Source organism: Sander vitreus, chromosome 13 (genome assembly GCF_031162955.1).
Source record: "Sander vitreus isolate 19-12246 chromosome 13, sanVit1, whole genome shotgun sequence".
Classification (NCBI taxonomy): Eukaryota; Metazoa; Chordata; class Actinopteri; order Perciformes; family Percidae; genus Sander; species Sander vitreus.
The window spans coordinates 27,902,863-27,917,391 of NC_135867.1; the positions used below are offsets into that span (position 1 = coordinate 27,902,863).

General features: G+C 40.4%; 1 protein-coding gene across 1 annotated transcript in view; it reads left to right on the plus strand.

Moving 5' to 3' along the window:
• The window catches only part of opcml (opioid binding protein/cell adhesion molecule-like), a 206,163-nt gene that overhangs the window by 101,166 nt on the left and 90,468 nt on the right, over positions 1 to 14,529 (plus strand). The window contains exon 2 of the mRNA XM_078266315.1: positions 3,684 to 3,919. Coding sequence (XP_078122441.1) covers positions 3,684 to 3,919 — 236 coding nt within the window. The remainder of the gene's footprint in view (positions 1 to 3,683; positions 3,920 to 14,529) is intronic.

The window sequence follows — 14,529 nt, forward strand, 5'->3', positions numbered from 1 at the left end:
TACGGTGCAAATTGTACCTGAAAGGTAGCATTTAACTTTATCATAGTAGAAACCGTGAACATTCTCTCATGTTTATCCAAACGTTTTTGGCTAATGTAGAAGGTGTAAGAGTATGATGAGTTTGAGGCGTGCATATGTGTCGTTGTGTGTCCTTTGGATGAAAAATGAAGCACAGGAGCATGTCAGGACGGATGTTTTAACCTGTTCGCCTCTTAATCTTTTTGGGATTATGAGGTTGAAGGAAATGTCAGTGTGCACATTATGTGTGTTGGCTGGCTCACTGCTACTGCCTGTCACATTCTGGTGTTAAGTTATGTGTAGCGCTTACAGTGAAAACATGTGCTCGTAATGAAAGAGACCTCATGTCTTGACTGACATGATCTAAAGGAGGACGTATGTGTACAGTCAATGATGAATGTGTCTAAAGAGTTTTTTTTTTTTATAATGCTATAACCTTAGTTTGATAAGCCATGTTCGTAGGGTTTTCCACTGAAATAAAATGACTTGCTTCTGAAATGTTTACATGTACACTGTAGAAATACACAATATAAAATATATATATATATATATAAATATAAAACTCATAATTTCAAGGCAGTACATTTGTCTAAAGTTTAATATTTAAAATAAAGCTTGGCAATCAACTACATTTCTTAAAGCAGCCATAATCAATATTTGTATTATAACAATGTATTAAAAGACAATGTAAATGGGCTCTATAGTGATAAGCCTACAGAGAATTAACAGCTGAATCTGCCACTCCTCTCAGCATTTATGTTGCTTTATAATTAGTAGCAGCTCATTGTTTAACTGTCAGGCTGCAACTTTACTGTTTTGGTTCACGCTTAATGCTTTCCAGAGAAAAAGCTCTAAAAACCCACTGCACTCTAGGTGTTCAGCAGCAAACAGCAGACACACACAGTTAAGGGCTAGCTGGTGAACATAGTGGAGCATTTAGCAGCTACAGAGACAGATATTTCCCTCAGGAGATGGTGGAGACCAAAAACAGAGCTAAAAGAAATTGAATATTGCACTTACATTTATCAGGTGAACATAGGTCTGGGCAATATGGAGAAAATCAAACACCACGACATTTTTGACCAAATACATCGATGTCGATATTGCGGCGATATTGTAGATATCTGGTTCTTTCACAAAATATTTATAGAATGAGATTTTTGATAAATAATCATTAATAATGTGGATATAATGACTACGTGGGTAAAGGCAAATAATAGAACAGTCTGGTAAGTTCAGAAAAGTACATCACTTTACTGTAATGCAGCCTTTACAACCAGGAAAAGATAACACTTGTGTCATATTACGATATTGTGATATCCAAAATCTAAGAGGATATCTAGTCTCATATCACAATATCAATATTATATCGATATATTGACCAGCCCTAGGTGAACACAAACAAAACTCCTTATGATAATGATTATTTTGCTCTGTAAATAAGCAACTCTTTGCTAATAAGTGGCCGAAAAAAAATCAGTGATTGCACTTAGCCTTTGAGTTTGTCCAACTTGTTGAAGTAGTTTAAGTATTTATTTAATAGTAATAAATGTACACCATCACTTTGGATTTTTACGCATGTTAGTTTAATCCAAGTAAATCAAATCTGCATATTGTAATCACATGGATTTTCTATGAATAAACAATGTTAAGTCTGATCCCTTATGGCCAATAGTAGCTATTTTCAGAGCAGGATCAGTGTTGACACGTGTTTGAAATAAATAGCTATCTTCATCATGTTTTGCACTGTTTCTATGATGATCAGAAATAAGACCATGGGACTGATGACACATTTATAAACAAAGACTGTAGACAAATGACAAAGGTTTTTAAGAGAATCTCAACTTACAGTGCATGCTGCGTGAACTATGCTAGTAGGCTAACATTCATTTTGATGAGGTAGCAGCAATTAGCTGGTCAACCAGTTTCCTTGTGTTGTCTTCCCCTCGAGCATCAACTTTTTGTTTTTCTGGGTCAAAATTTAAAATGAACACTTTTGTCACATTTCCCAATGTTTCTGAATCTTTTCCCGACGTTTTGGTCACATTTTCCAATGTTTTTGTTGTTTTTTCTAGGGCTGTCAAACGATTAATTTTTTTAATTCATTTTATTAATCGCTGAATTTCTAGAGTTAATCAAGATTAATGGCATATTTTATCACCTGATTAAAATTCTATTATTTTGCATTTCAGAACTTCTTTTTAAGTACATATTAACAATTGAAAGCAATTCTTACCAGTTGATCTTGACTGGGAATCAAATGCAAAGAAAAGTTACTTTATGAACTTGACTTTAAGATTTGTATTTGTTTATTATTTATTCACTGTAAACAAAAGAAAAATGTGTGAATCTGTCATTATTGCACAATTCCTCCAAGTACCTAACTAAAAAACTAAAAATCCCTATCCTAACTAGAGTCAATATAGTGTGCAGTAACTCCTAAATAATTTTGATTACTCACTGACGTCCAGTGATCACCGGTTAATGAGACAGCGTTTGCAGCACCTTGCAGCAGTTCCAGTTTAGCTGCTTTCTCTGTGTCATACAGGCTGTGTGTGCGTGAAACTACTGTCCCTCTCGACGGCAGTGTATAAGACGGGTCAGAACATGCCAACCGTAGTACGTCTTTAAGACCCGAGACTTCTACGATGCTGACAGGTCTGCAGTTAGTTGCCACCCGTTTCGCAAGAGCTGTAGTCATTTTTTTGGATTTGGTTTCATCAACAGGTCGGCGAGTAGCACTCTCCAAAATACTGCTTTGCCTGAGCCCGCTAGCATCAAACTGAGTCACGTTAATTAGCTCGTAGGTGGTAGCTCAAGCTTGACGTGCTTCGGTGATATTTTAATTTGGCTTTACACAATGTGCATATGGCTTTCGACTTGTCTAATGAGCTGTCCAGGAGTTTTGGAAAATAAAAAGTTTTCTGCTGTCTTTCTCCATCATGCCTGCAGCCTGCAGAAGTAGGATGTGTTACGAGGGATTATGGCAGCTTGATGATAAGTAACAGTGCTGCAAAGGGTCAAAATAGTAGCCTGTTAGGCATGACGCAAAGCCGAGTGAAGTGTAAAATAAATTAATAAATGGCGGCATGTGATTAATGCGATTAAAAAAAATTTACCCTCTATGCTCAGTCCTTAATCGCATCGCGATTAACGTGTTAATGCTGACAGCCCTAGATTTTTCCCAACACTTTTGTCACTTTTTTCAATGTTCTTTTATAATATTTTTTCAAATGGCATAACATTTAATAAAACACCCAAATTCAACGTAGTGGACTGATCATTGACCCACATTTCTGATATAGAAAGTTTTTGAAAATGGGTCAAATTTGACCCGAGGACAACAGGAGGGTTAAATCATGGTTATAAACTCTAAGTGACAGCCAGACAATTGACGTTGACCTGACAAATGTATGTTATTAAATTGATTTAATGATACCAGATTTATTGGTATTGGTATTTTACAGTGTATAGTCTTTAATAATTTAAAGCGTTTTTCCTCTGTTCCACACATAAACAGTTACTGTAACAAAACTGTCTAACTTTGTAATGAGCCCAGCTGTTTTTCTTTGAGTTTTCATGGAGCCGAACACAGACAAAGTATTATGACGAAAAGCCTAAAATTTCAAACGTGTTTTTGTATTTTCTGTCTTTCTTCCTACCAGATGCAATGTGGACAGCAAAGTATCACGAGTGGCGTGGCTCAATCGCACCACCATTCTCTTCGCAGGAAGTGAGAAGTGGTCTCTGGACCCTCGCGTCATCCTGATGGAGAACACAGCAGTCACAGAGTACAGCATTGAGATCCAAAACGTTGACGTCCATGACGAAGGGCCCTACGTCTGCTCAATCCTCACAAACAAGAAACCAAAATCCACAAAAGTGCATCTCATCGTTCAAGGTAAGATGCTGTCACCGTCAGCAGGGTGCCATTCTCCGGGGGGGGGCCTCCGTCGTATCAGGGGCAGTTGTTTGACCGCCAGTACAGGCTACAGGCACCGCCAGATGACAGTCCTTTCAGGGGCCGTGGTAGTGGAGTTTAGCCAGAAAAAGTCACAGTCAAGTTTAGGCACCAAAACGACTCGTTAAGTTTAGGAAAAAGATGGTGGTTTGATTAAAACACTCCCGAGGAACGATCACGCGTTTCCTTCCTTGGCTATTTCATATTAAAAATGATTTACCTTTTGAATATTGAAGTTCATAAATACGTGTTTTGGCATGGGGGATTTAATTCTTGCATGTTTTGTTTTGTTGTGCATGATCAAAAAACATGATTTATGATGAAATCAATTTCCCTCACTGTGACGCGAACAATTAGCATGGCCGCCCTGAGTCTGCATCTGAGCTTTAGATCATGGTGACATGTAATTAAACATTTGATGAAGTATAGTTGTATCAGATACCTCATGCAGAATCACAAAGAGAATACACCACATCAAGGAAAGACTTTCTTTACATTCACATTCAGATTTCTCTTTTGATGCAGCTTGTACATTGTAGGGAAAACAGTTGACATGATTTTCACAAAATAATGGTTCAACTTGATGACATTCACTTTCATGCAATCATAATTAACGTTAAGTATTATTCAGATTGTATAAATCATTATGATATCTCATTAACTCTTAATTGATGAAGAGAAGCATCAGGCCATGGTTTTAATCAAACAATAAACAGGCATATTCTTGCACAGACGAGGAGACCTGTCTCCAATCATACTTTCCCATGGATCTGGATCAGTCCCTTTTTTTCTGACCTGAAATTACCCAACCATCTGGATGCTGCAAGCTCACACTTGAAACTAAAAGCAGCCACGTGAAGGCTGGGCTTTAATACATCAAGAAAACACTGGTTATGGTGCTCTGTGTTGTTACACCAAAGATACACCTGCTCCAACAATCAGTGAACATATGAGAGCAACCGTGTCTGTGAGTGGAAGGAAGGCAGAAAACCACAAGCCATCTCCTGCCACAGCTCTTAAGGAGGGATGCAAATTTCAAGAAATGCACTGTAAACTTAAAGGGGAACTTTGGGTTTTTTCAACCTGGACCCTGTTTTCCTATGTTTGTGTGTCTAACTGACTGATGGGAACAACAATGAAATGAAATAGCATTGAAATTGGTCCAGTATTAAGGAAGACTGCTTCAGTCGGCAGCCGCGAAACAAGCTGCAATGTAACGTTAATGGGCAATTGCTCACCTTCAATTTCTGTCCACAATTGTGCTGTTTTTGCCGCTGACAGGCTCAGATTAATATTCTAAGTGTCTGACAACATTATGGAAAGGATCCCTACAGAGATAGAGCTTTTGGTTAAAAAGTAAGATACTTTTTTAAAAAACATCCATGAAAAAAATATACTTCATTCAAAGTGGACAGACAAAAAAATAAAACTATGAAAAACCATTTTGGCTCGTCTTTCCACTTTTCCAACAATCACGACTCTAGTTGTGGTTGTGGTTGAAATAAACACAGTTTACTGATTTACATGTGACAATATGCTGGCAATGTACACGCTAAAAGTATTGTTTATTGAAATGGAGTCTGGTGGGTTTAGCTATAATGATCTCAGAGCTGTTTCTTGTTAAACAAAGAGGATCTCTGAAACTCTGTAACCAATAGGTCTATCGCTTAAGGGATCCTTTCCATAATGTTGTCAGACACTTAGAATAATAATCTGAGCCTGTCAGCGGCAAAAAACAGAACTTTTAGTGGACGGAAATTGAGGATGTGCATTTGCCCTATAGGGTTACATTGCAGCCCGGTTCGTGACTGCTGGTTACAGCTTTCTGTCTCAATACTGGACCAATTTAAAAGATTGTTGTTCCCATCAGTCTCTTGCAGACAAAAACATATGAGAATAGGTTATTCAACAAATGACAGACAAGTTCAAAATGTGAAATAGCTGTTACAAGTAGACATAAAATAGGTTACACCTATGTCTTCACACCATACCTCAGTCCTACTGGTTTGATTTAGGATAGTAATCATAACATAGCTACATTATGGTTGTGCACTGAGGGCAGTTTGCTCACTTTTTCTAGTGTATCTGCTCAGGTGAAGGCATACCCCGGAGATGCACAAATACTACCGTGGTACCTTTATCAGCCCAGGGAATCTTTCTACATTTTACGTCCAGCAGTACATTGTATTTACACCCAAATAATGGAGAACATTTCTGAGAAAGTTCATGTTATCTGCTCTCAGTTGTCTGACTCGCAGTTTATTTTTTATCCGTGGAGGACAGTGACTGTTTCATGGTCCCTGACAATTATCGCCACATGACCCATCTTCTACTCTTGGTTGTTATATTTGTTAGAAAACATTATTACCATTCCTGATTACATATACATAGTAGTTATGCTTGGTCGAAGAAGAAAACATCAAAATATCTAAGTATTTTGTCCTCCTACCAAAAAAAAACTGATGAAGTGAAGATGGATGTTTCTAATACAAATGTAAATCCAGCTGTAAAATATATTTCTCAGCTCTGTCATGGTTTGAGATTGAGTGTCCTTGGGCAGAAAAACATTGATGCTTCCACTTGAAGAACTTTTTTACAATGCAAGTGAAGGCTTTGTCCCTGTTTTTACACTGTTACACTTGTTTTTGATGGGAGTTGGAGAGGCTTAGTATAATAATTATTTCATTCTGCATGTTGTACTGTATTCCTGTTTAGCCTCTGTATATGAGTGTAATTCATAATGATAGTTGCCAAGACAATAGTGAAGTGGTTGTGATATATTAATACAGGCAGTTTTGTTTGGATAGAGGGACAGACGTGGCCCAGTATGTCTCCCATTCATCCTCAAGGTTCTAGGCCTTACAGTGGTCTATTGCTGCTTTGGCCTGATTACACAGGCCGTTCTCATGAACAATTCGTACATAAAGCTACATAAAGTAATGCACTGTAGTTTGTAAAAAAGTAGTCCATGTATTAATTACTGCATGCACAACATTGACTGCTGCTGTAGGGAGGAGGTTGGGATGTTTGTGTCCTAAAACACAGGGCCTTTAAAGCTTTAGTGCGTAACTTTTTTTTTATATTAATGAATGTCCGTTACACTCAAGTCATTACCAAATGAGTTGATACAAAGCTAATTAGGACTATCGGCTCCACAAAACACCCTATGAATTTCTCAGCTTGGCTATGTTTAGAACATGGTGTCGTTCGGTGACTTTCGCACACAGAAACTCAAGTGAAGATAATGACCTCTTCTAAAGAGTCCATCATGTTATTTTATTCCTCCGTGTCCTTGGATACAGGTAACTGCGTGGAGGAGGGGTAAGGGCCTGTGCGCGATTACGGACGGCTTGTGTCATGTGGATGCAACAACAGTGGTATTGTCATTACTAAACAGAAACTATGCACTATAGCTTTAAGGAGGGGAGCAGAGTTTGTGTCCTGGAAGAAGTTGAGGGGAAACTCAAGACTTTCACCCACGATATGGGTGTCCGTGTCCCGGGAGTACTACTAAAGTAGAATTTTGAGTTGTGAGAACATTTTCTCGGGAGGGGCACAGATTTATGTCATGCCCCAAATACCACCACATTTATGGCAAAGACAGAGCAGGAAGTCTGTGGGGTATGTTGGTGGTGCCTTTTGTCCCCACAGGCACACTCTTCTCTAGTAGCTCAGAAATGGAGATTGGTGTTGAACCTGTACACAGAGAAGGACTAACATCAATAGAGGCTAACATCAATCAACCCAGTGACCTTGTCAGCTGATACCCTCAGGAATATAGGGCATCTACTTCCATGGTGACTGCACACAGGCAGTGGACTGACTGCAGTTAAGCCACACTACAATAAAGAATAATATCTTGGAGTGCTTTGTAATGCATAGTGTATATATCCCAAGGACTACAAGGGGCAGAGAGGCCGCCAAGGACTCTGAATCAGCATCAAGTGTAAGTGACACTGTGATCCCAACTTTATAGACTTCAGTTCTGTTTCTTTAATGAGCAAATGGCCTTGTTGTTTCCCCTCTATTGACTACACCTTAAACATCAAAGCAACAGATTAATCTTGACTTTTGACACTTAGAAATAATGTAATAAAAAAGGTGGATCTATAAGCAAAAGAATAACCTGATGAGCCAGATGGTTTGTTACACAGAGACATCTGAGAAGCCGTCAATGGTAAGTGTTGGGAAAACATACCTTTCAAAAAATACCTAGCAGGTGATTGGATAAAACATCTGTCTATAACGTCTGCCATTAATGTTTTATATGAACAGTCGCGGCCGTAACACACACCTAAACACCCCTGTACCTGCCAGTAGCTCCTCTCCAGACGCTACTGGTTCGGTCCTGTGCTGTTTGGACACAAACGCTTTTACTTGAAGCGTAATGTTTTGACCCGACCCCGGATATGTGGACGAAGATGGATGGATGGTAATTTTGTGATATCACGAGAATCCGGTGCAAGGTTAGCAATAGAATGCATCCTTTCAAAATTCTATACGCTCCATACGGTTTGTCTTGTATGGCCCCTAACTTCTGGTGGCTAATTCAATATGTCATCATCCTGTAGTTGCCACATTTGGCCATGATGGCCGCTGTTCAGTAAACACTACAGTCTCACTTTAAATACATGTACTGAATCGGGTGTTTTCATATTGTTTCACCATTGGTTGATAAAATAGCTCTAGCACACAGCAAATGTTATATTTTAAAACCTAAACATATATCTTTCTAGCTATGCCACCAGTGCAGGAACAAGCCTTGTTATTATTTACAATGATAGCTCGAAATAACTTGTTGAGCTCCATTGAGATGTCAACAGCAACAGTCAACATCTTCAGCCATCAGACAAACATTTCATGAATTTTGGAAACATTTTGTGTCATTTTATTTTTGCCCCCTGCAAGCTGGTGTGTAACAACTGAACTTACCCCCTCCCTTCACTGCACGCTGGTTCAAACTCTGAGCACAGCAAGAGCACCAATGTCACTCAATGCAGTCTGTTCGGTGTCATCCAAAGGGCTGTAATGTTTTATATGATGAGGAACAGAGCAGGCCTGAGGAGGACCTAGTGTTTTGCCTTCAGTTGTACATATATCCCAAATTTGGTTTGTCTGTATGAAACCAGCTGATACTGTTAAGTACAGCTTCTCTTCCAGCATAGATGCTAGTAAGTGCATTGCAATCTTGCATCAGAGCAGAAAATGGATGTTCCTGTGTCAAATCTCAAATCTCAAAACAATCTAATCACATCCAGGTCAAGTACTGCGGAAATGTTTAGTATCTCATTAAATATTATATATCACATTGTGATGGAGATGCAACCTGTACAAATGTGTTTGACTAAATAGTGAAATGCAACATTACCTACAGTTTTGCTTCATACAGGTATATTGTACATTTATTTCAAAACAGTTCCCAGGCTGGACCAGAGATGTCTGAGTATTGTGGCTAGTACTCCAGGCGAGCATGCTTCAAAATGTTAAAGTCCCAATGTATTCAACCCTTAGGCCATGAAGGGGCCATGCCCTTAGCATGGCCCAACAAACAGTTTCGGGAGGTGCTTCTCCTGGGTTATTTGTCCAAACCCAAACAACTGCAGGCGGAATAATGTATAATTTCTGATGTTTATGTGCAGACAAGCCTGCCTGTTATTGTTCCACCTTCCATCATCTTGCACCAGTTTAGCCTACATATACTTGAAATTGAGGGTGGGCAATTTATGAGACCTATATGAAATAGATACATGCTCAGTAGGCGATTTGAGGGGGGGTGAGTGGGGTTGCTGCCCCCCTTGTTAGCAAAATGACCAAAATGCATGTCCCTTGTTAACCTGCCATCCCTCTCTCCATCCCCTAGTAGCAGACAGAGTGCAAGGGCAGCGGGGTTGTTTGTTATGTGTTATATGTTAGTCTAGTCTGCTTGACTCATTGATCCTTCATCTGACTGAGGTTTAGGCAAGTTAAAATCTATGGCCCCGACCATGGCTCTGACTTATCAGTAGCCGAGTCTATATCCACGACGTTCCACTTCCAGGATTGCTCCAGTGCCACCAGAAATTCCGCTGGTTGTCACTCCGGATGTCCGTTACCTTCCACTTTCTTTATGTGGGAATTTTTAACTCCGGTGGATTAATGAGGACTATGATTAACTGCTCCTCAGATCTCTACAGGGTAAATCCAGACAGCTAGCTAGACTATCTGTCCAATCTGAGTTTTCTGTTGCACGACTAAACAACTTTTGAACTTAGACAGAAACTATGCACTATAGCTTTAAGGAGGGGAGCAGAGTTTGTGTCCTGGAAGAAGTTGAGGGGAAACTCAAGACTTTCACCCAGGATATGGGTGTCTGTGTCCCGGGAGTACTACTTAAGGAGAATTTTAAGTTGTGAGAACATTTTGTCGGGAGGGGCACAGATTTATGTCATGCCCCAAATACCACCACATTTATGGCAAAGACAGAGCAGGAAGTCTGTGGGGGATGTTGGTGGTGCCTTTTGTCCCCACAGGCGCACTCTTCTCTAGTAGCTCAGAAATGGAGATTGGTGTTGAACCTGTACACAGAGAAGGACTAACATCAAAAGACTAAAACTACTTTTGAACTTACACGTGTTCCACCAAAACAAGTTCCTTCTGGAGCCCTGCCCAAGATGATTGTGATTGGTTTAAAGAAATGACAATAGACCAGAGCACATTTTCTCCCCTACTGGAATGCTGTGTAGACTAGCCAGACCCTCCCTCGCAGCACTGTGGAGGAAGGTCTGGCAAAGTGAGACTATCAGTAGCCTAACTGTATTGATAAATCCATGATACTGTCCGTGGCGCTGAACAGCTTAACAGCATGTAACAGTTAGTATATGGATCACTGCCTTGCAAAATAAAAGTGTAATGTTGGGACTTATTGAAAGTCCAGGTACAGTAATGCTAAATGCAGCATTACAGTAAATTTGTAATGCTGCTTATTTCCTGTTGCAACGCTGAAAACAATAATAGTTTCCTTCTTAAGCCTCTCCCAAACAGATGCGTACACAGACAGCTGCGGACACCACAGACACATACAATAGTAGTTTCTGGAGACCGCTTGGAGGACGCATTGGATGGATGCAGACGGTATAATTTCAGTTCAAATGAAGCTGCTCTGGTCTATGCTGTCCACTTGATGAGCCATTTTCATCATGTACTCTGTGACTGGCACAGCTTTTCAAACCATTTCCAGATATATACGATATTGTGAGTTGCTGAGAGCAATGAATTACCTTGCTGCCCCGATCAGTATTCAACCATTATAACCTTCATATAACCTTGTTGCAAACAGTGCGCTGTGCCTTTCAGAACACAAACAGCAGGTGCACTTGGACACGGCGTGAAAACAGGAATTCATGCTCGGGAACTGTTCTAAATGCATATTGGGTAGTCGGAATGGAAACTAATTGAGTTTAACACTGTACACTGTACAATATTTACTGAGCTCAGTGAATTGTCGTGTTGCATTTGATTTGGTGTATTTTAGCACATGGAGAAGCTGGATCATCTTTCTTAAAGCAACAATAGAGAACTTTTCCCGCTTCGGTCCCCCTACAGGTTGTCTCATTGGAACTACAGCTTGCGCTACCAGATCAAGTAAGCCCTGACTGCAGTACGCAGATCGAGGAGTGGCTCAACGTGGGTGGAGCTAAACGTTTGAGTCTGCCCACTTGCCCAATAGCAATTGGCAGAGCCATTTCTCTATCACTTGGCAATTGGTAAAGGACGAATGTATGTCTGAGGGGACAACACAGGACTTTCGAGCTTTCACCCCGGAGACTGGAGATCTTTTCCCGTGTGTGAAGTTTGCTTTCCCCGTTGTTGTTTTCCTTAACCCAACCGTCCGTTGTTGTCTGGCGTCCCCCAGAGACATGGGCTCGTTTCCCGCGAGTCACGTTTGCTTTCCCCGTTATCCATTTCCTTAACCCAGCGGCAGAGTGGAACCAAAACATCTACCGGGAAATTTCGTAGACCACCGGCCGGCAGGTAGCGTCCGTCTGCCGGCAGGCAGCATCTGTATGCCGGCAGGTAGTGTCCGTCCGCGGGCAGGTAGCGTCCGTTCATGGGCAGGCAGCCGGCAGGTTAGTCCGTCCGCAGGCAGGCAGCGTCCGTTCGAGGGCAGACCGGCCCTCGTGGCCTCGAAACACTCCCGGCCCACCGTAAAAAGTCCAGACTCTGCCGATTGCCACTCCGCCTCTGCCTTAACAACAGTCATTTGTTTTCTGGCGTCCCCCAGAGACCAGGGCTCGTTTCCCGCAAGTCACGTTTGCTTTCCCCGTTCTTCTTTTCCTAAACCCAACCCCATTGTTCTTTTCCTTTTTACAATTCAAATATAATTATTTATTATAATCTATATATCTATATATAATATATATATATTATAAAGGTGCTGCATTGACGTTTGGGAATGTGCTGCCTGATGTCCGCCACCAGATGGCATGCCCACGGTGTCAAACGTTTAGCTCCGCCCACATTTAGCCCAACCATGATCTGCTTACTGTAGTCAGGTGCAATTGACCCAATCTGGCAAACTTGCATAATGTAATGTAATGGACAATTCCGCTTCCAACCTGTAGGGGGAAAAGTTCTCTAGTGTTGCTTTAAGCAAAGTTATCAATGTAGCAAATTATTGGTAATACAGCAGAGCATCCATTCACTTTTTTGTCTTTTGTTTGTTTAGCAGAGCTGATGCCGAAGGGAAATTAAACCTTCCATTTTGAAGGAGTTGGTGGGATTTTAACAATAATGACACAAAGACAAATTAATCAGAATTCAAATCCAGTAATTTATTAATTATTGTGAGTTGATGACAATAAAGTTATGGATTTGTAAATAAATATCCCTTAGGTGCAACTTAGGTACACTGGGTAAGGAACACTTGCCCTCCAACAATAGCTGCTTTGGTCACTGGTGCCAGTCTGCATCTCGCTCCTTCAGTCAATATCAATCAGTGGAGACAGGTGGAATTAGTTCTTGAGCAATTGCTCCTGAACACAGACTGGGGAATTATCTGGGTGTCCTTTGCAGCATGTGTTTACCTCAGACTGTTATATGTTTAAAATAAATGCACGTTGGTGTGTTTGTAGCAACTGGTCCTGGCTTTTCCATTCGTGAAAGTCAAATGAATGTAAGTTTATGTCGTTGTTGTTTTTCAGAGGTGTCAAAGACCTGAAAGTAGAATAGTTGTTGATCAGCCAGATGCTGAGAATGTTTCCCTTTTAATTATTCCCAACACTCAACAGCACTGAGGATGATATTATACAGAGCTTTGGAATTCTTCACTTAACTGGAATATTTTCAGAAGGTCTGTAGTAATACTAGAATGTATTTTAATGGGGGTTAATTGACAACAATTATAGCGTTTCCAATAGAGATATCTATTTACATTATTACACCTCTTTATTTGACGTTGTTGTTGGAGCTTAAAGAAACCCACAGCTCTTTCTCTCATTTTCTCTTTCTCCTGCATTGTGCATGTTTGTTCTCCACACTGCTCGGCCACACTGACTGAAGGTTAATGAACTTGTTAATTAATATGTGTGTGCGACCAATCACTTGTGATGACAGGCAAAGATCATACCATTAGGTTAAAAGCAGGCGATACTAAGTGGCCGTAGCTGTCCCATGCCAATATATCCAGTATGTTCCTTGGGCTCATGTTTAAAGCTTTAGTGCGTAACTTTTTGACATTAAAGGTGCAGTAGGTAAACCTTATAAAACTCCCTTTCTGTCATATCTGCTGAACTGACCCAATGTTCCAGTAGAACTACATGAAGCAGGTGATTAAAAAAAAAAAATCCAGCTCCTCTGGCTCCACCTACAGCTTGGAGTGGGATTTGCAAAAATCCCCCGCTCCCTGTTCAGATGCACCAATCAGGGCCGGGGGGTGTCTAACTGCGTGTCAATCACTGCTCACACAATCAGCTCCACACAACTCTCTCTGTGTTTCTCAGTATGACTATGTTCAGAAGATTGTGGCGTCTGGTGACTTTCGTGAACAGAAACTTATTACTGGAATTGTTGGGTCTTTGTAAATTATAGACCGACTCTATCTGTAAAGTGTCTTTAGATAACTCTTTTTTTTTTTAAGTTTAGACTGTTTAGAATGGGGGGGCAGTAAGAGATGATGGTTGGTCACCAATGTCTGGTGTTAATGAGTGTTCTTTCAGACTATAAGCTTTAATGTGCACTGTTTTATTTTACTTTTTTATCTAAAGCTTAAGCCATAGTAAATAATACATAAGCCTGTAGTTTCTTTATTATTAAACCCACCTTCCTCAGGGGGCCACGTTTTCAGAAAGCTAAGGGCCCGGGGGAAGGACATTTCCCTAATCTATTATTCTAATTGTACACTCAAAAGATTTTGGCCCGCCAACATTTTTCTAATTCACTGTGCCAGAGTGCACAAAAAGCATCAACATAGAGCTTGTTTATTAAAAACAGGTGCCAGAGGAGACTTAGGCCCTGTTTACACGATGAGGCTCGGGGTTAAAAAGACAAAATATTTTATCAGATGTGTTCCCATA